At 40.8% G+C, this 21,528-nt stretch overlaps 2 protein-coding genes across 2 annotated transcripts; one reads left to right on the top strand and one right to left on the bottom strand.

Moving 5' to 3' along the window:
- Positions 1 to 671: 671 nt before the first annotated feature.
- On the bottom strand, positions 672 to 11,442 carry LOC134655733 (protein preli-like). The gene is made up of 7 exons (XM_063511197.1): positions 11,235 to 11,442; positions 10,691 to 10,865; positions 5,579 to 5,686; positions 4,034 to 4,139; positions 2,597 to 2,746; positions 2,027 to 2,188; positions 672 to 825 (listed from the first exon to the last, which is right to left on the bottom strand). The coding sequence occupies exons 2-6, from the start codon at positions 10,780 to 10,782 to the stop codon at positions 2,030 to 2,032; spliced, it is 615 nt and encodes a 204-aa protein (XP_063367267.1). The 5' UTR covers positions 10,783 to 10,865; positions 11,235 to 11,442; the 3' UTR covers positions 672 to 825; positions 2,027 to 2,029.
- Positions 11,443 to 12,432: 990 nt separating this feature from the next.
- Positions 12,433 to 21,026, top strand: LOC134655866 (uncharacterized). The gene is made up of 11 exons (XM_063511356.1): positions 12,433 to 12,867; positions 13,459 to 13,653; positions 14,246 to 14,428; positions 15,934 to 16,130; positions 16,671 to 16,804; positions 17,132 to 17,265; positions 17,566 to 17,694; positions 18,177 to 18,288; positions 19,484 to 19,619; positions 20,285 to 20,369; positions 20,876 to 21,026. Exons 1-11 carry the CDS (start codon positions 12,478 to 12,480, stop codon positions 21,020 to 21,022), a joined length of 1,842 nt encoding a protein of 613 aa, XP_063367426.1. The 5' UTR covers positions 12,433 to 12,477; the 3' UTR covers positions 21,023 to 21,026.
- The last annotated feature ends 502 nt before the right edge of the window (positions 21,027 to 21,528 follow it).

The raw sequence follows: 21,528 nt of genomic DNA on the forward strand, positions 1-21,528 counted from the left end.
TTAAATTAATTTCCATTTTTAAATTAATTCTAAACTTAATAGCATCGTTCCCAGTCGTTTCTGCGTGTTTAGGGTTTGCACGACGGATCCGAAATGTATGGGAAGATCCGCGGATCCGGATCCAGATCCGGATAATTTCATACATTTCGGATCCGGATTGCAAACCCTAAGCGTGTTAAAAATTAAGTTCCTTTTAGTTTTGAAAATGACTAACAAAACCTAGACACTTTTAGTAGGTATTTTATTAATAGTAGGTAATAACAAATCCAAGCAGAATAAAAGTAGGTATAATTTACTTTAAAAATTGGCAAGTTTCAAACCCCGACGCAAAAAAGAGGGGTGTTATATGAATGTCTGTCTGTCTGTGGCAACCCAGCTCTCAAACGGATGGGCCGATTTCGATGCGGTTTTTTTAACGTGAAAGCGACTTTTCTTGCGATGGTTTTTACTGTTTTTAGCTGATTGTAAAAAATCGATCCATCAGTTTGAAGAGCTCTTTTCCAAAATGATGCAAGGCATTTATGGGCGTAGGGATTTTTTTTTATTTTTTATTTAATAGGTATGTTTGCTTTCCAACAATCTGATATAATTATTATAACAAGTACCAGTTACTCCTCAATTTCTACTACATCTCATAGTCCAATCTATCTTACAATCCACTATATCATTGTACCAATAATAAAACTCTTAAAGATACATTCGAACTACACTTCCCATATATCCAGGGCACGGCAGCGATCCCAATAGCAATTTGATCCTTAACGGGTCGACACAAAGTTTATTCTTCACTAGCACTTAACTGTCTCTGCCTGTCTTCAAGTCATCCTAGAAAGAAAATAAAAAAATTACGTAAATTAAATAACATTTGTACACGTATCTTTCAGTTCGTGACTTTGGAATCTTATAACATGTATGAGGTATCAGAGAAATGAACATTATTATTACTTATATATTAAAACTGAATATATCACGAATCACGGTAATATAAAAACCGGGGTCCCTTTTTTCCCATAAAGTTTTAAGTTTAATGTATTGTTTGTCGTATTATCATTAGTCATAAAACTGAAACCGTTAACTTTTCAGGATTTTCGTAAGGTTATCCTATAGATAGGTTAGGTTTGTTTTCATCCATGTTGAATATTATAGCAAAATCTAGTATAAAATAGATAGCAAATGCGCAATTTATTGCAATAATGTGGTTATTAAAAGAATATATGGAAATGAAGAAAAAATTCAGGACCTAAAAGTTTCAAATTTTAAAGTGAGCGAAGTAAGCCTGTCGGACTTTGACTATCATTTCTGACGTTTGTATTGCTTTAATGCAATGGGTCCCATATAGATATTTGATCCCAAGCACAAACCTAATCGAGTGATACCATTAGGGTTGCCAGATGGTCGGGATTCGGCGGGATTCTCCCGATTTTTAGCATGTGTTCCCGATTCCCGACAAAGTGAAAATTGTCCCGAAAAACAGCTTCACGTTATAAACAATAATTTCAAGTTCTGAACTGTCGTCCAGCGAGCGAGTCCGCGGGGCGCGCGTGGCGAGAGTGGGCAGAGCAGCTGACGTAGTGCCAATAATGTAAAATATCGTTGTTTTTAATACAATTAATTTAGTTTGAATGGTTTTTTTTCCGACTTAAGGCCCAAAATCCCGAAAAATTGATATTTTTTCCCGATAATAGCGCCTTTCGATCTGGCAACCCTGGATAAGATAAGTCATCTAGAGCAGTGGTTCCTAACCTTTTCAGTCCGGTTACCCCTATGACTAACTAGGGAACCCGATTTTACCCCTCCCAATGTGGTAAAAAAAAAACGTGTACGTTTGTTGTATTGTTAAATTAGGTTAGCTTATTACCCCCATAAAATACCAGTTTTACCCCCACGGGGGTAATTACCCCCAGGTTAGGAACCACTGATCTAGAGCCTATAGTACCTGTTAAGTGCGGTTGACTGATGAGAGCACGTTCCGCTTGGCGCGGTCTGTGGTGCTGCTTGGGGAACAAGCTGTGGAGGACGCTTGTACCTGTTAAGTGCGGTTGACTGATGAGAGCACGTTCCGCTTGGCGCGGTCTGTGGCCGCGGCGGCGGCGTCGCGCATGCTGTGCAGCGACTGCAGCGGCGACAGCGGCGCCGGCGTGTGCTGCTTGGGGAACAAGCTGTGGAGGACGCCGTTGAAGCCGTTGTACTGCAATTAAGAACCCATTTCTAATCACTGAAGTAGGAATCTCAAAATGCTAGAAAGCTGTGTGTATTTTTGCGAAACCTCTCGACACCGAAAGCGCGAATCGCGCGAGAAAGTATTGTACTAAAGACTTGTGAATCTAATCCCTTTGTTTGACATAATGATAGAAAGTCATAATGGAATAATTGTCAGATTATCATTAGTCATAATTCTGAAACCGTTAACCTTTCTGGAATTTCCTAAGGTTATCCTATAGATAGGTTAGGTTTGTTTTATGGCAATTCTGAAAAGTTACGCGTTTCTGAGAAAAACCAAACTATGACTAACGAAAATGTGGAAAAACAATACAGTCATTATGACTTAAACTTTATGGGAAATAATAGAGACCCCTTGTGAATGCTGGAAACTCACCATTTGCGAGCAATTTTTGCGGAACCTGTCGACGCCGAACGCGCGAATGGCGCGCGAAAAGCCGAAGACCTGGGAGTCGATCCACGCGGAGCGCTTCGCGACCGTGGAGCCGGCGCCCGCGCTGCGGTACTCCACGCGCTCTATTACGCTCTGAAAAAAAACAACTTCATGAAATATCACTTTAAAATACGATTTATAAGGCCTCAAGTGCAAAGAGCGTCCTTACTCCTTATTACAATAAAATAAAACGTGTAAATTATAACCAGAGATCGGACAAATTTGCGACATTGCTCGCAATAATGTGGACATGACTCCAAAATTGATTAAATAATTAATCATTTAATTAATTTCTTACCTGAGGTTTAATTTTGATTCCTAATCAATAAAAAACACAAATATTTCTTATAATGTAAATTTATTAAAGAAATTAATCAGTATGTTTTCCAAATTTTCTGTAGGTACTCATTTTTTTATATCAATAATATATTTAAGTGCTATTTATTGACGAGGGAACAAAATTAAATCTCGAGTAAAAAATTAATTAAAATAATTAAATGATTAATTATTTAATCAATTTCGGAGTCTTGTCCACATTATTGCGAGCAATGTCGCAAATTTGTCCGATCTCTGATTATAACACACAGGTATACAGTACACGTATAGGTTCAGGTAGACCCTGAGGAAAAAGAGGCATATTCTGCCATACAGACAGCGCTACGATGGATATATAAAATAAAAGCCTTTAGTATTTAATTTTCAATCGATCCTAGAAATAATTTTTACGCATCTTAATTAGGGATGTAACGATACATGATTTTGCCGATACGATACCGATACCGATATTTAAAGTAAATAATCGGCGATACCGATACCGATATCGATAGCCTGGTAGTTAGTTAATAAATCAAATACTTAAATAAAGAATCATATGCTTTATATGCATAAAACATACTTATGTTTAATAGACACTCGATTTTAAGAAGTGTGTAATACTGAAAAATAAAAATAAAGAAAAATATATTCCTATTAGCAAAATAGCACGATTATAGCAGCTTCACTATTACGTTGAGTAAGTAATATATCGTAGTAAAACTTACTTAAGTTTTGACACATCAAGTTAAAATTGAGGTTTGTCCAATAAAATACCTTACTGTGGGTTGTTTACATTTTGTTATGATATCGGGTGTATTTAAATCGGCGATGCCGATATATCGGCCTGCCGATTATATCGGCCGATATATCGTATCGGTATCGGTATCGTTACATCCCTAATCTTAATCAATGTATCTTTGGCAATAGCAGGCGTGGCTCACTCCGCGATTTCGTCGCGTCACTAACGTCGCGTCATATCTGTCGTAATAGACGCTTTTTGTTAGAGAGTAAATCTTCTGTACCTAGTACTATTAATTACTCTTTGACAATAGTGAAGACACTTACCATAACTTTAGTGTACCCTAGATTCCTAGTGTATGTGACGAGGACCTTTTTCTCCGGGTCCACGATGCTCTCTTCGATTATTTTGACACACTTCGCGCTGAAGAACCTGTAACAATATAAACATAGGGTAATTCGCCAGTGACTGGCCACCCTAAACTAAAAATGAATTCTATTCACCTATAAACAGAATTCATTAACAAGCTTTTATTAGGTCGACCTGTATGTAACTATGTAATGGGATCTAAGGTAACTAATTTAAACGTCTTCCAAGGATCGTAGCGTCATGAAAATTGGCAGATGTATGTAGTTCTGATGACAATACAATAATATGGCACTGTCGAACTGATCTGATGATGGAGACAGGAGGTGGCCATAGGAACTCTGTGATGAAACAACGCAACCTAATTGTGTTAGGGGTTTTTAGCATTGTCTCGATGAGTATTATTTGTCTGTCGTAAGAAAAGTACAGTCAGCAATAAAAGCTTGTACCAAAAATGAAATTTTTGGCAAAAACTTATTTTAGTATAATTTTCAATGACTAGCCACCTTTTACTAAAATGAATTCTGTTTATAGGTAAATGGAATTAATTTTTAGTTTAGGGTGGCCTTGCTGTGTCTTCAATCTTCATATGCATACAAAATATCTCAAAATACAATAAAATAAAAAAAAAAATTATTTTCACAATAACCAATCTTGATTAGACTGCCCTTTACAACACCAATTTCGATACTTTAGACCAGCGGTCGGCAACCTTTTAGCAGCCAAGCCAAGGGCCACATAGTAGTTAACGAAGATGATGCGGGCCGCACTTTGTTAATATTTATGACTTTATCAGACATTGTTGTTTGTCAATATTACATACAAAATAACCAGGGAGGCTCGCGGGCCGCAAGTGACAGGTTCAAGGGCCGCGGGTTGCCGACCGCTGCTTTAGACATAAAAGATAAAAGTACCTAATGTTATCAATGTTTTCGTTTCGTGAGAAATTCTCAGTGACGTTTTGCTTACTTATCTAGAAAGAGAGAAGAGAGAGAAAAAAAGTAATTTTGAAACTAAGTACCTACCTATATAGGTATATTAAAAAATTTCATTTTGAAACAATCTTTTCTCCGTATTTAATTTAGTCGATGGAAAGAATAAACAGGGGTTACTACCTATATTTTCGCGTCCGACTTGACAGAATGCTACTACACTTGTATTTTGAGATAATCTTGCAGGGAATTAATTTCATAGCCAGAGCGATGACAAACGGAAGTTCTTTCAAACCGTACTGTGCGCGACCATTTAGGTTCCGGGGTGTAGGGATAATCGCCCTGCCGGTAGGGTGGTAGAAAGTTAGCCAATACAATTCTAATAATTATTGAAGCATTCAGTGCCGAAAACCCAACTATCGAGTATTTTACAATTTCGCTCCCAGGCCGGACGACCCGATAGTCGCGATCGTGGTACTACAGCTTTATATGTATGTCGAAATTTTTGTGGTCTGGCGCATCTCTTGTTTGGCTGGGTGGCAATGAATGGGTTAAAATAATGTAGGTACATACCTTTCCCCCCACTTAGGCACCCTGTTTGTCTTAGTGAGGAGCCTCTTAGTGTATAGACAGCCATCTTTGACCTGCCGGCAATATGTGTCTTCTGACAGTACATGGGCGCTGCAACAAAATTAATCTTTAAAACGTGACTGATATGGCAATATTTTTAGGTTTTCTATGGCTTGATAAGCTGAAAATTACTTACGTTTAAAATTTGAAGCTTGTGGGTATGCTAGAAGTACCTTAGAATTATGATGATCGTGAGTGAGTGTGTCAGTGACGAAATTAAGGAACTATGACATACAATAATTCTTTAAAACTACAAGTTCAAATTGAATGTTTTTGAGAACATATCTTAAGCATGTTAAGCCCTATATATTACTGAAAATTCAGGGTTCTAGCTTCAGCCAGCACAAAATTACAGGACGTCGAAAATGGCCTGGATCGCTTCGAGAAAAGGATGGTACGGCCGTGCCTCTTTGTTTTGCTCGACTGCCGTGCCCCCAGATTTGTTAAGACATTTGAGTGCCGGGAACCCGCTCGGCGAGTTCTCTCTTCGTACTTTAGTAGACGCTTTTCTTTACAAAGTGTTGCATTCATTTGTTTCTTGCCATTATTTTTACCTGGCGGTAGCATGAGTTGCGTTTTCGCGCGCGACTACATACATCTAGCGCGACTTCAAGACCTTCAAGTATGGATTCGCGCGAGAACGCAACTCATGCTAGACCGCCTGGTAACAACTAAGAATTTTTATCTCATCTGAAAGTGAATTGGTGGAAACTACTGCGATTCTTTTTCTGTTTTTTCTTGGGGTAAAAACTTGGGTGGTAACATCTGGGAATAACCTCTTTTAGATGTGTGATATTAAATAATGTCTCATACTAAAATAATAGTGGATTCTAATAATAGAATGTATCCCTCAACATCAATAACAGTAAATGATGACATAACGCAATACATGCTTAGAACTATCTGATTGTTGACAATGTCAAGTACCTACTCATTATATAAGGGCAATTAAAACTCTAGTTAGATAATAATACAGCCATTAGAATAGAACCTTGAGTGAGCCAACTTGATAATATATTTATACTAGCAACCCACCCGGCTTAACAAATTATACATAAACCTTCCTCTTGAATTACTCAATCTATTAAAAAAAACCACATCAAAATTATACTATTTAACTGCATTTATAAAAAAAAAAATTGGCAAGTAGAATATGCTAAAGGCCTGTACAAATAGAAGTTACTGGCATAAAGCAGCAGTTTTTAAGCTTTCTGACCTAAAAGCCATGGCTAGGCCTATTTTATGTGGAACCCCCCCGGTGGCCGAGAGGTAACAGGCACCTGCCGCGATAGCAGAGGACGCTGGTTCGATTCCAGCCTGGGGCACTAGAGGCTTGGGTCACTTTTTCTGAGTATATGACATTTATTTCAGTTTATGTGGAATTTACCTAGCTCTTTTTTTTTGTGGAGTTGGCACACTCTTGAGCCAAATCTCTTAGAGCATAGGCTCCAATATGGTCCAAGGTCTCTTGGACCATAGACTAGCTAGAGCCACATAAAATAGTGGAGGCTTGGCCATGGCTCTGAGCTAAAGATTGCTTACTAAATGCTTATACTTTGGCATATAGTAATAATAATAGATTTGTGAGGATTGCAAGGAAATCAATATAAATGTATATTTAGATATATTTAAGTTATTTTTGTATGATTTTTAATATACCATTAACCTTTTGTTAAATAGCTGTATGTTATGAATAATAAATTTCCTTATATTATCCCATTCAGGGCCAGCGACTCAGCGTATGGGTCATGCTCAAACAGTTCCGCAGGGCCAGTGACTCACATGTGAGTCCTGAATAAATTCTGATTTAAACTTAAACGAAACGTAATTTGATGTAATAACGTAAGTAACATATAAGCTAACAATCATTTATATAAGGCATATTAGGATAAAAATTATAAACACGTTTTTTTTAATGAAAACAGGGTCTCGAATATTCAAGTTTGGTTTACTATCAGTGCATTATAGTAAATATACTGAAATTCTAGATACATAATGCGATGCAAGCAAACAGAAAAATCTATATTGAAAAAATACAAAAAATATATATATTTCAGAAGTTATTGACAGGGCTCAAGGTATGGGTCACCGTGGCCTGGCGCTACTTGTAAAAACTGCTAATGTTTCCGTAGCAGGCTAAAATAAACTTTATTGGCTGGTTTTAAAGCTTATTTCATGTTGAAGCTGTTTGATATTGTACCATTTTACAACTGATTACTGTTTGGATGATGGTAAGCAACAATTTGTAGGAACCAAGCCGTAGTATAATAATATTTTGTTTTGTATGAGGGGTAAGGCAACGAGGATTTTTTCCCACTGTACTTTTATGTCATAATATTTGGTGATCGTTGTATTGTATCTTAGGCAATTACCTACTAATAATGATGTTAAAGTTAATTTTTTTTCGTTTAAATATAGAACAAGGCGGTTGAAACAGTCACCACTAACTAATATGTATTGTATAACAAATAGTTTGTGACAAATATTTACAAGTTTTTTCAAACATCGTGGTTTCTACGGCAGATTAGAAAGTAAGTACTATAATACATTTTAAGTTCTCTATTGTTACTAATATAATGGCGTTTACCAAAACAAAGATAATGACCGACCAGGTGTAAGCTTATCGGACACACTTGGACAATAAACAAGGAATGCATCCGAACGGCGGCGGCGGTATTATCTTTCATGTGGTATTTGTCACAAGAGTTCAAGATGTGATTCATCCCATCCCCCCTAATAGAGATGTATTTTGGAGTAACATGGAAAATATTATTTAGTCACGATTTATTCGTTGGCGACTTTATACTCCTCCTGTGCTGTTTAGTGATTTCGTATTTTGTGACCATGGCTATGGATTACCGGAATTTGAACCCGCCGAACCTGACCGACTGTGCTATGAACTGGACCCCGAACCTGCTTCATCCGAATGACCTGGCTACGAATTCTGGAACCCTGAACTCACCTTTGTTGAATTTCATCTAAATCGGGAAACGGTTCTAATTTAACTACCAAGATTTGCCCCAAAAAACAACAACAAAAAACACGGCAAGTTAAATAGAATCAGACTAAGCTAAGTTGGCAGCGATTTTGATAGCACAGGCTGAGTACCTAAGTGTAATTTAAATGTCATACTTATATGAAATTATGACGTTTAAATTAACACTTGCACAGGCTGGGCTATAAAATTTGCTACCAACTTAGCTTGGTCAGACATTAAACGCTTGTAGAAAGTAAAAATATTCACTCCTACAAACTGCAATAATTAGTTTCTTTTTTGATAGGCACAGAAAATCGGTGGTTAGTAAAAATGTTGCATAATGCTGTCCAACTGGCCGGCTTCATAAGCGGCGATTTATTTACCGTTCGCGCCAGGCTCGAGACCCATAAGCTGAGTCATGCGTTTTAGCTAAAAACGATTTGTATGGTGGCCTGGCGTATTGTGTACGCTCGGCGGTTCGTGGCCATGAATGGGTTATATAAATGTTTGTTATATTTTGTACCTGGACTAACTACAAATTAGGCATTGCATTGAAGCAGTTACCTATTTATCTAACAAGTTATAGTTCTAAGAATAGCATTCATCTTGATTGAAATGAATTATGACCAATTGATTGATGTTCTAGTGGACATGTAACAACTGGTATATATGTAATTGTGTATGCATTGCTGCATATGAATTCACGACTTTGTTCAGTAAATACCATACCTTAAGTACCCACGTCGCCATTCTAGCTACATTGCAGATATTTATGCTAGGAAACTGACTGAATTCTTATGACATAGCACAGAATAAATAATAGGGTAATTCTATAGTGGCGACCCTAAACTAAAAATGAATTCTATTCACCTATAAATCCATTTTAGTATAAGGTTCACTTCAATAACTAGCCACCTTATACTAAAATTATAGGTGAATAGAATTAATTTTTCTCCACAACAACAATAATGGACTCATGCATCTTACCATGCCTTACATACGGTTCTCAAACTTGGGTGCACACAAACAAGAACAAGATAAGAACATGCCAGAGAGCAATGGAAAGGAGCATTCTCAGCATAAAACTAAAGGACAAGGTTAACAGCAAGTACATCCGATCCCAAACAAACATCATAGATGCACTCGAGTTTGCGCTGAAACAGAAGTGGAGATGGGCCGGCCACATAGGAAGATTGACAGATGACAGATGGACCAACAAAGTCACAAAGTGGCCAGGACCCCATGGCAAAAGGAAGGCGGGAAAACCCATAACAAGATGGTCCAGGGATATCATAGCCACAGCTGGAGAAAATTGGCTAATCAAGGCTAAAGACCGAGAAAGGTGGAAAGATATGGAGGAGGCCTATACCCGACAGGGGTCCTTAATATAGTCAAATAAACAACAATACTATTAGAAAACTTTTATTATGCAAACTATTTAAGGAAAAATAAAGGCTTAAATAAATATAAAATAAATAAATAGAATTAATTTTTAGTTTAGGGTGGCCAGTTACCGGCGAATTACCCTATTTACAGTCAGCATCAAACAGATAGTGATGGCGAAAGTGACGAATCATATCAGATTATCCTTATTTTTATGGTAATAAAGGTGTGTTACGATATATTGGACCAGTTTGGCCATCACTATTTATTTGATGCTGACTGTACAGTTTGCCTATGTACCTACCTACCTCCAGTTTTGTTAATTTTATTTAAACCTGAGTTATGTACAAAGTGCTACTACTACTACTATAGTTCGTTTTTTTAGCATTGATGTGTCTTTTAATTGAAAAACACATTTTAAAAATAAGTTACGGTAAATATGTAACAATTATGAATCTAATACGATTTTTTATAGTCTTCTGCTTTCATAAGTAATAGTTATTGATTTTTAAATAGTGTTTTTCAGTTAAAAGACATGTCAAAATCGCTTACCTTCTTTCAAGTTCTTTCTAATGCTAAAAAAAAAACGAACTATAGTACAGAAGATTATTTCCAAAAAGTAACAAATGTTACTTTAAATAGCTACCAGCAAATATTATGCTATAAAATTTGAAAAATAGCGAAATATGACTTACCTCTGTGGATTAGGGTATCTTTTCCAATAGCCAGATGCCACCTGGTCCCAACTGAAGTTGAATGTACTAGTATTTTCATAGTATCTTGCCATTTTACTTTACTGTTTTTATAGTGGAATGATTAATATTGATAAACAGGACGCCCTCAGCACGCCATCTTGCTGGACCCCGACGCCTAAAACACAATATGTTTATATAAAAAACCATATCTAAGCCCACATATCAAGTTACATAAACTCTAAGTGGGTCAATACGCTTGCCGTTTTGTTTCCAATATTCGGGTGGAAGACCTCGTAATGTGGTACAAGCAACAAACACTTTGTGCCTTAAGTCACGTACAAGCAAACTTGATGTAAATATCACGGTCAACCTAATTTGAATGAACTGGAGGACACCGCAACATCATTAATAATCAATTAAACACACGTTTTTGGAATAAATACTGTAGTAAACTTAAAAAGAAAGATTAAATGAGCAATGTAACAAAATAAAGACGAATGGACAGCGAATGGATAGAGTATTCGATTAAAATCATGGAGATTACCTTTTAGCCGGAATTATTGAATTAATATTATAACTTCCTGGTTTTGATCCTAGTTACAATCACTGACTTGCTGCACGAATCCTATTTAGAGGATATGGTTCGTAATCTTATTAATAAACACGTGTTATCATTCATATTTCAGGTGTTTTTGATAAAATTTTGATAACAGATGACATTTTTGTTCCAGAGTCCATCTGTGAGTGAATGGAGGCTGGACAAGACAAGACAACCTGTCATTTTCAGAGAGAATGAACTGAATGAAATAATGAATGATTTGCAAATGATTTGTACATTTTGTACTACGATTTGTACAAATTGAGGAGCTACCACGAAAACCGCAAATTGTGGGGAACTTTCTCTTTTACTCCAGTGAAGACGTAATTAGAGTGAAAGAGAAAAATGCCTACAATTTGAGAACTTCGATTTTCGCGGTAATAGCCCTGAATGAGTGAATGCATATTCTAGGAGCGTTTTGTCTACGTTTGCTTGGGTGTTTTTTTAACTCGTCAACTCAAGAAACTTAAATTATAGCTGGTCAAGCAAATCTTGACAGTAAAAAAAGGCGCGAAATTCTAATTTTCTGTGGGACGATATCCCTTCGCGCCTACATTTTTCAAATTTGCCACCTTTTTCTACTGACAAGATCTGCTTGACAAGTTTATATGGCCTTGATATCAAAGAATCTTGATATGGCCTAGATGCGAGTCCTTAGGGCCCCCCCACATCTAGCGTCTCCCGAACGTCGACGCCTCACCAACGCCCGCGCAGCGTCGACGCCGCGCTCCCGCAGCGCCGACGCGACGTCGCAGTGACGTCCGCGCGGCGTCGGCGCCGCGTTAGCGTTGCGCCTCCTCGACGTCAGTGGCGGCTGTCGAGCGTCGGAGCGTCTGACTAAACGTTGGTCGCCGCTGGCGTCGCGGAGGCACTGCTCGGGCGCGGCGTCGGCGCTGCGGGAGCGCGGCGTCGACGCCGCGCGGGCGTTGGTGAGGCGTCGACGTTCGGGAGACGCTAGATGTGGGGGGGCCTTAATCTTAAGCTTTTACTTTCTTCGGTTTATTTACTTAAAAATAACATCCTCATTATTGGATCTTCGTGTTTCCTCATTGATATTAATCTAAATAAAATAAATTTGGCTGTATAGACACATTTGCCATTGCCCTGTTCAAAATTGCAACAAAAAAATGTCAAAAATTTAATTTCTTTACGTTTCTTTCAAATTTTACCCAATAATTTTTTGAATAAAATGAATAATTATAAGCATTTTATTGCTGGCGTAAGTAATGTCGTGTTAGGAGTCGTCCGTATAATAACCGACAACGATGACGTTATAAATTCTGAACTAGCCAGCTTTGTAAAACTAATCGACGGCGTGAAATACGAGGATGGATATTATCATACTTACTATAATGAAATGAAGGCAGTTGTGAAGAGTTTCATCGTTTACTGGAGAGAAACTATGGATTTGGCTGTAAAACGAGCTGATTATCTTTGTCAGAAAGCCGAAGAAACCGTAGATAAGGACTATAAGGAGATTTTAGTATTGCACGTTGTGAATACTATCCGTTTATGGCAGGACTATGAAAATAAATTTTTGGAGGAATTTTTGCCAATAGAGTCCGAGCCGCAACAAAAGGTGGGTATGCTAAGCTTAAGCCCCCTCCACACTCGTGCGCGAATCGCGGCGCGAAGCCGCGATTCACGCTCATAGTCTTGAGGGGGCTTTAGGCTGAGGATTGGACGCACACGACCGACGGCACAACGAGCGGCAAATCAAGGCGGTAGAATCATTGAATTATCAATTGTGCATTCATATGCGGTTCATACATTTGGTAGAGCGCAATGTATTGATTTGCCGCTAGCCGCGCCGCCTGTCGCGTGCGTCCAGTCCGCGGCCTTATCATCGACCCTTTTTCAAGCCTCTTCGGAAGGGGGCCGGCGTACTTACCTTAACGTTTGCTGTAATTTTTGGTCGCCCATTTGGTAGCCCAGCACATGAAACCTTTTAGTATGACAAGAAAAGGCATACGAGTATGTCTCCAAGGCCTGCGTGGAAACATGACGGCCACCTTGCCTAATATAGTCGGTAGTGACTTGTCCGAAGCAAGATTCGGGTTCTTACGTGAGACTAGGTTGACCTGTGTAAAATTGTCGTACTTATAATATTTATTAATATATTCAAAACAGATCATTATCTCTAAGATTTTACCAAACCTTCGCCTCGCAGATATACGAGGATCTAACCTCAAAGTTTCGCGAGCACATAAGTCAGCTGCACGAAATAAAGCTGCGCGTGGAGAAGATGGATCGCAAGGAGACATTCCTGGGGTTCGCTAAAGAGCAGTACGCCAAGTCCGTGGAGTCGAAAGAAAAGGTGTTCCAGTACGCTCATGAGTATCTGTCGATGTTGCTGGCGGATCACGTTAGTATAACTATCTAACCTAAGTTCAAACAGCCCATGAGCCAGCTGCATGAGATAAAGCGCGTGGAGAAGATGGATCGCAGGGAGAAAGTCCTGGTGTTCGCTTAAGAGCAGTATGCCAAGTCTGTGGAGTCGCACGCCAACGCACGCACGCATAGTACGCATCGCACTGAGTCGAAGGACAATGTGTTCCTGTACGCTCATGAGTACTTGTTGATGTTGCTGGCGGATCGTGTTTAGTATACGATATTATTACAAACTTTTATGTAACTTGCAATGTTCCGTATCCGTATTATTACAAACCGATTTGTCATCTGGCACGAATCCATAAGACGTTACGCGAGTTTAAACTTTAATCCTAACCCTGGGCACTGGACCTAACTACGAGTAATTTTTAAAGTAGGATATATACCTAGTCCCATCCGGAAAAATACGAAATGTACCTAGGTCCTAAAAAAATTCAAATGGAAATAACTCGTCAAGTGGTTATTGTTTCATATGTTTCCCATCTTTCCCCAAACTTTTGTGTCCGAACTTTCAGTTTGGAAATTTTAAGACACCTATAATATCTGAGTATATTTCCTTCCACCAGCTCCCAGAAATCAGAGGCAGTTTGAAGGAGATCCTGAACCACACGCGGAACAACCTGCAGCAGCTTGAGAACGAGCGCGAAAGCAATGTCACTGAACTCCTCAATAAACTGTACGACAAGAACAAGGAACAGCTGATGGTCACGCGACGGAAGTGTTACGGTTCCCATTGCCATTTAGTTGAAGTTAGTGTTGAACGTGTAGATTTAAAGGGCCCTCCACACTCGCGCGCGAATCGCGGCGCGAAGCCGCGAACGCGAGTGTGGCGTCGATTTCGCAGATTGTTCACGCCTTCGCGCATTGTTCCCCGTTTTTTGTCGGTTTTTCGGCCCGCGTCAAAGGAGGCGCGAAGCGCGAACTAGCAAGACTCCACATTACTCACTATTGTGGCTCATCAGTTGCAAGATAAATATTAATTATATTATATAAAGCGGCTATAATTTACGGTTTTACAACACAACAAAATGGAAAAATAGCCACAGCAAGTATGATGCCGTAGATAAATGACAGTTAAACTAGATCAGCTGATGCTTTTCCGCCATCTTGGCGCGAACCAAACTGCGAATTTACCGTGAAGTGTGCGAGTGTGGACTGTGGAGCCATACGTCAACGTCGCGATATGTTCGCTCCGCGAAGTCGCGCCGCGATTCACGCACATAGTCTGGAGGGGGCTTTAGGGAAGGCAGAGCGACAGCTGTTCACCTAGTACCTACATTATTATTATTATTATTTGTATCTCCTTTTGGCTTTCACGGGGCTGTAATCCCGGTCTTTTGATAGGCTTGCGTGGGGATATAGATCCAACACGTAGAGGCCCCTTGGAGAGCTTTTATGTCATGTAGAACGCCTGCTGGAACCCGTTCACAGGCGCAACAATAGACACCCATGAACCGGTCTCAGCAGGCATTGGAACTATTGTAGAAAAAGTGAACAATAAATCGGTCTATGGATTGAATTTTGGGTGGACAATGAGACTGGGCTATTGTAAAAGAAGTCCGGACACCTGCCATAACAATGCTAACACACGTTATCGAGGCAGGTGGTGACTCGCCGCTGACTAGATGGGCCCCTGAAACTGTCGCCGTATAGACGACCAGGGGCAACATCGGTGTGAGCGGCTCAAGGGTGTCGAGAGGTGTACACCGCTTTCTACCCAGTGGCTGTAAACAGCCACTGTGCCAACTCGCGCTTACGCAAATTTCACTTCCACCCCTGGAGCATATAGCTCTAACGACTCCTCTCTGGACGGCCAATGAAGGCAAGCCAGAGCCGAGAGTCCTGCGGGTCCCCTTGGGGTCCACTCCGACCGACGAAGACACGCCGGAGACGGAGACCCTGACCGACTCTCTGGAGCACTCAGGTCCGTGGGGTGGTTACTCCCCAACAGCTCGCCACAAGCTGCCCTGCGGGCTTATTATTATTATTATTAGGAGCCTGTAATGTCCCACTGCTGGGCAGTAGTAATGTCCCACCAGTACCTACATATAGTTTGTCAAAGAGGACTATCTCATTTCAAACATAGACAGAGATAATCATACTATCTTTGTCTTATACTAGTATTAGCACCCAAAAGAAAAGGATGTCTATAATTTTTTTGGTTCTTATTTACTGTCAAATTGGTTTGACCAATTTTATTTACCCCTCAGAGTATGGTCAGACATAACAAAATCATGTACCTATATTTTTAAAGCTCGGTAACGTCATCGAGAAGATTCGCGCCGAGGTGCTCAACTCTGGGAACCACGACGCCATATGGAAGGTCACGGAGAAGCTGGAGCTGTTTGAGAAACGCTACGCGGAGTTTGAGCGCATCGCCGATACCCTGAACACGCTTAAGACGGAACTGGAGAGAGCGTACAGGGAAGAGAGCATCTATGAGTCTAGAATGTAAGGATAATTTTGTACCTAGGTCGCCCACGTGGATAGCAGTGTCTACACATGATGTGCCTAATTAGGGATGCACCCTTAAAATTAACGCTGCGTCTTACGTAAGCGATGCGAAGCGGCGCGGCGCGGCGGGCCCACGGCACTGGCGTTCGCAACGAGATCACCCACATACGCCCACTTCTACTTATCTAGGTATCAAAGGATTGATTCACCCCACGTCGCATCGCTTGGTTCGCCGTCAAAAAGGAAGGGTGGAAAGATGGCTCTGGCGGTTCACGCCTACCCGTTGATGATGATGATTGATGAGCTTAATACAATCTGAGGAACAACCGTGCCGAACGGCATAGCGCCTGAAACAAAAGTACCCACTCAGTGCACTTATTCCCCTAATAGCCATAACACACTACCGCACTGCACCGCGACCTTGGTCCGCTGCGGTTAGTGTGTTACAGCTTTAACAATTTTTGACAACTTGTTTATTTATTTTTTTGGATTTTATGGCCTTGCCGTTTATTTAAAGGACAACTTGTTTATTTAAAGGACGACAGAGTTGCCAGGCTCCAAAAACTGGTGCTGGCAGCAGATGGGCGCGAATTTTTCTAAACGGAAGGAGGAGTTAAAGCAACTCCTGATTAAGGCCGCCAAAGCTTTGACTACGTTCTTCGTTGTAAGAAGTAAGTGGTTATATTACGTTGTCGTGAGATATATAACTATCTAAATCACCGCGATTCACGCGCATAGTCTGTAGGGGGCTATAGGCCTGCCATCATAAGATGATTACCTATCTATGCCTATAGTAGGTAGGTGTAGGTAGGTTTCTTACCTACTCCCCACCAAAGAGTCAATGATGGGGCGGAACCAGTTTTATAGAGAGGGGCAGAGGGGGGTTTCGTATTGGAATTGTTGGCTTAGACCCAGCCCAAGGAAGGTGAAGGACCCACCTTTGGAACTATTATAATTTTGTTGGAACTAAGTATTTCAAATTTAAGTACATTGTTTAGGTGCGACCGAGGAAACAATGATATATAATAACGAGATAGGACCATATTCTATTGACGTATATGGACACATGGTCTACCATTTTGATCACGAGCTAAACAAATATCACTTGGATTGCAAAGGGAACTATAGAAAGGTACGTGCAATGTTTGACGCGTAATATCAATTATTAATTAATTATAATAACTTAAAATAAACACAATATTTCTTGGACTATATTTACCCTTTGAACGCCACGCCTGTCGGAATGCACGAACTTGATATTTGGGCTGTAGCAGCGCGCGTCAGTTGACGTCTTTGGCGGTCAAAAGGTTAAAATTTAAACCATATTTAAACCAAATGATGTAAGTTTATCTTGTTTTCGCTATTGCAACTTCCCCACCTCTTTGCTAATGTGCGAGAAGGACAACTAGCCAATAAACCTTTGTTTTTTTAGCCTAACGACAAGCTCGTAGCGTATTATGATGAAATTGGGCGCTATATCCTCAAAGGTGACGAGAAGATTTACCAAAAAGATGAATGCGCCAGTCTTTACAAGCTCGGCGATGATACACTCCTCAAAAAGGTTTGTTTTTAGATATCCAGGGCAAGGAGGCGAAACTGTTCCTTTCGGGCATTCTCGGCTCCGTTCGGCTCAGCTCGTTTAGCCGTTAAATTCGAAGCACGAAAGTGTCATAAAGGCATCACAGACGGGCGTACCGGACCGCGACCTTGGTCCGATCCGAGGCCTGTTCGATCGTGTGTAAGGTGGCACGTCCGTTAAGATACGCAGCTAGAGTCGGACCAAAAAAAGTCTGCAGCGGATTTGATAGCCCACGCAGTGCAAGTGTCATTTATACGTCATAATTTCATAGAAGTTTGACGTTTAAAATAACACTTGCACTGCGTGGGCTATCAAATCCGCTGCAGACTATTCTTGGTCTGACTCTACAAGTGAAAGCGGGAAAGAGATACATAATTGACCATACCAATGACGCTGTCCTGGTACGCCCGTCTGTTATGGCTTTTAAACTAACACATGTACAATCAATGTATTTTTTATAATAGGTTTCACGCGACTGCAGCCACTCTGAGAGCACCAAAGCTGAGTGCGCGATGAGCATCCAGGACCAGACTGACGGCGTGATACTGCCCGACGCACAACACGTGGATATCAAACGTAGGTTGGATCTTAAGATCGGTTTTCCTAGGATAGCGGTGCCGTCATATAGCGGCCGTCTCCATACTAAATAATACGGCTAAATATGGATGTCGTAGTATTTGTATGGAGACGGCCGCCATATGACGGCACCGCTATCGGAGGAAACAAAAGCTTTACTTAACATTTAGGCCGCAGACTGGACGCAAGCGGCGCGCGGCGAGCGGCTGGTCCGAGGCTTTACGGGCTGGCTTAAAACCATAGGTGGGATAGAAAGGTCCGATCGCTGTGTCTCGCTCCAACCTATGGTTGTCGCCTTAGCGGAAGCCAGTCGCACAATGTCGTGGCCCCGACGTAATGGCTCTTTTCCCTACTGAACATCCCGTTTTTTGCGGGTACTTGCGGTTTTCTGCAGGATCCCGTTTTAGTAGTAGGTATGCGTGCAGTATCCCAGTGCCAACAGAATGCTCTTTTGAATGTTACTATATACGTACGCACGCAAAAACTGATGTTTAGTGGGAAAGAGCCCTAAAAGCCACAACACACTACCGCACTGCATCGCGACCTTGGTATCTCTTCCTCGCTCTCATTCGTGACCTTAGCGCGGTAGTGTGTTACGGCTTTAACTGTTAAAAATTTCAAAGCCCTCAACTACCCAATTCCCTCAAGTCCATAAAAAAAGTAAAAAAGTAAGTATACTTGGTCAACCAGATCTTGACAGTAGAAAAAGGCGGCAAATTTGAAAAATGTAGGCGCGAAGGGATATCGTCCCACAGAAAATTTGAATTTCGCGCCTTTTTTTACTGACATGATTTGGTTGACCAGCTATATATACCTACGTACGCACGCAAAAACTGATGTTTAGTGCGAAAGAGCCCTAAAATCCACAACACACTACCGCACTGCACCGCGACCTTGGTATCTCTTCCTCGCTCTCATCCGTGACCTTAGCGCGGTAGTGTGTTACGGCTTTAACAGTTAAAAGTTTCAAAGCGCTCAACTACCCACTCCCCTCAAGTCCATAAAAAAAAGTAAGTATACTTGGTCAATCAGATCTTGACAGTAGAAAAAGGCGGCAAATTTGAAAAATGTAGGCGCGAAGGGATATCGTCCCATAGAAAATTTGAATTTCGCGCCTTTTTTTACTGACAAGATTTGGTTGACCAGCTATAACTACCCACTCTTCCACTGCCTCCCACTAGATTTACCATTCCAGGCACGTTGAACGGCGAAGCGGTGAAATACCTATGGGACTCGGTGGGGTCCATCCTGCCCGACGCGCTATATGACGTGTGCCAGCAACAGCCCCAGAACCCTATACACTGTCTGGCCCACAGTCTGCTTAAGCACAAGTAATCTGTTGCATCATTCTTCTACTTTTTCTTGATCAGAACCGAACACGATACCGTCGATACCGAATATGGCCTTAAACGGATCCACCACTATTTTTCTTATTCGAGTGTGCCCAGGGCCAGGCATGTCTCACTCCGCGATTTCGTCGCTTTGCTACAGGTAGTTAAAAGTACATCCGTTCGGCCCCAATTTTGGGGAAAGCCATAAGCCGCGCGTGGCGCTGTCGCCACCTAGCGGCCATATCTGTGCTGATCGTAACAGACGCGTTTTGTTAGAGAGCGAGTCTTCTGTACTTAGTACTATTATTTATTCTGTGCCAGGGCTTAAAAAGGTCAACTACGGCGTTGCGTGAACAAAAAAAGTTTATTTTTCATATTTTATGTGTTTTTACTACGGAATGGTACAATTATGATATCATAAATGAATTCGGCATCCCCGATTTATACGAAAACGATACCAAACTTGGCCTAGTAGCTTAAATAATATAGATAACAAGATAAATTTGAGAGCATGAAATTTTAAATTAAAAATATCGGTGTCTCAATCAAAAATCTTGGGTCCTAAGGACCAATTCTGCCAAAGGAAATCTCTTGTTCAAGTAACGCCGTATTTTAGGACCTATACACTCTCGACATAGGGATAAATTGAAGTTCCTTATTTACAGGTACAGCAGAACTCCTGCAGAATTACTTCAGAAGAAAATGGAATCCGAATCGTATCGCGCCAATATACTCGAGAAGAGGAAAGAAGTAAGTTTCAAAGTTGCAGTGACATTTAACCTTAACATCAGTGGCTTGTAAGCTGTAGAACTCGCGAACCCCCATGGTTCCGCCATTTTGAAAAAAAAAAAAAAAACTGTATTATCGACAATAAGGCCCACTTGCACCGTCCTACTAACCCGGGGTTAAGCGGTTAAACCGTTAACCTAGTGTCAAATTGTACTGGTAACCATGGTATCACCAGGTTTAACCGGTTAACCCCGGGCTAGTTGAATGGTGCAAGTGGGCCTAGGTCGTTGTTTTACAAAGGGGCAAAGTTGTTGTTTAACCCCTCGTTCTAATATTGATTGATACCCTATTTCCCTACCCGAAAGAATTGCAAAATCGAACCGCGTAGCGATTGGTAAAAAAGTGGAACCTTGAGCGCTGCGAGGGTTTCAACTTTGGAGGTACAATCGCGTCACGATCGCGTGTGTTGAAGCCACGGCCTTACTCTGTGCTTCTGCTACTGACTGTACTTGTGTGATTTCTTCCAGAAAGCGTTAAAAGAGAGCGTAGCGTGGAAGGCGGGTCAGGTGAAACGCCGCAAACCCGAGGAGTCTGACGACTCGTACAACCGAGCCGTGCACGATATATACGTCGCCACCGACAACTTCATCATGTCGCTCGACTATTATAACTAAGGCACCAATACCAAAGGCCCATAGTTGTTTTATGCTTGCACTTGCAGTTTTGTCTATGGTACTAGCAAATACATGGACGCGAAATTTCCATTCTTCCAAACCCAAATTTTTAAAAGTTGTCAAGTTTAACCTTTTCGACGCCGTGTCAAACACAAAAGCTGTCGCCACGTCACCGAAGTGTCAAAACTGAAATTAAACTATATGCATATGCACGTAAGTCTATGCTGCTCTGTGGTCTGTGACCGATTAATCTGTCTTTGGCGTTGAACCTGCAGTGCGGATATATCGGTCATTGGTGTCCAAAAGGTTAAGGGCCTTCTTTGGCGCAGGTACCACCTAGGAGAAATATATGTATGTAAAGTGTCATTCAATAGAACTTGCTAACTATGTAAACAAAAGTTACTAGTAAATTGACATTCAGTGTCAAATTTAGTATGGCGGTTTGTTTACATAGTTAGCAAGTTCTATTGAATGACACTTTAGGTATGTACCTATAAACAAGGACT

The sequence above is a fragment of the Cydia amplana genome, chromosome 17 (genome assembly GCF_948474715.1).
Source record: "Cydia amplana chromosome 17, ilCydAmpl1.1, whole genome shotgun sequence".
In the NCBI taxonomy this organism is placed as follows: Eukaryota; Metazoa; Arthropoda; class Insecta; order Lepidoptera; family Tortricidae; genus Cydia; species Cydia amplana.

What these genes read in the sequence shown, in the direction of transcription:
- LOC134655733 (XM_063511197.1), bottom strand. Translation starts at nt 10,782, where the DNA reads ATGGCAAGATACTATGAAAATACTAGTACATTCAACTTCAGTTGGGAC. An exon ending in GTGCCTAAGTGGGGGGAAAG is followed by an intron (nt 4,140 to 5,578) that starts GTATGTACCTAC and finishes ATATTGTTACAG; the next exon opens with GTTCTTCAGCGCGAAGTGTG. An exon ending in TAGGGTACACTAAAGTTATG is followed by an intron (nt 2,747 to 4,033) that starts GTAAGTGTCTTC and finishes GTTTTTTTTCAG; the next exon opens with AGCGTAATAGAGCGCGTGGA.
- LOC134655866 (XM_063511356.1), top strand. Translation starts at nt 12,478, where the DNA reads ATGAATAATTATAAGCATTTTATTGCTGGCGTAAGTAATGTCGTGTTA. An exon ending in GCAAAGGGAACTATAGAAAG is followed by an intron (nt 17,266 to 17,565) that starts GTACGTGCAATG and finishes TTGTTTTTTTAG; the next exon opens with CCTAACGACAAGCTCGTAGC. An exon ending in ATGATACACTCCTCAAAAAG is followed by an intron (nt 17,695 to 18,176) that starts GTTTGTTTTTAG and finishes TTTTTATAATAG; the next exon opens with GTTTCACGCGACTGCAGCCA.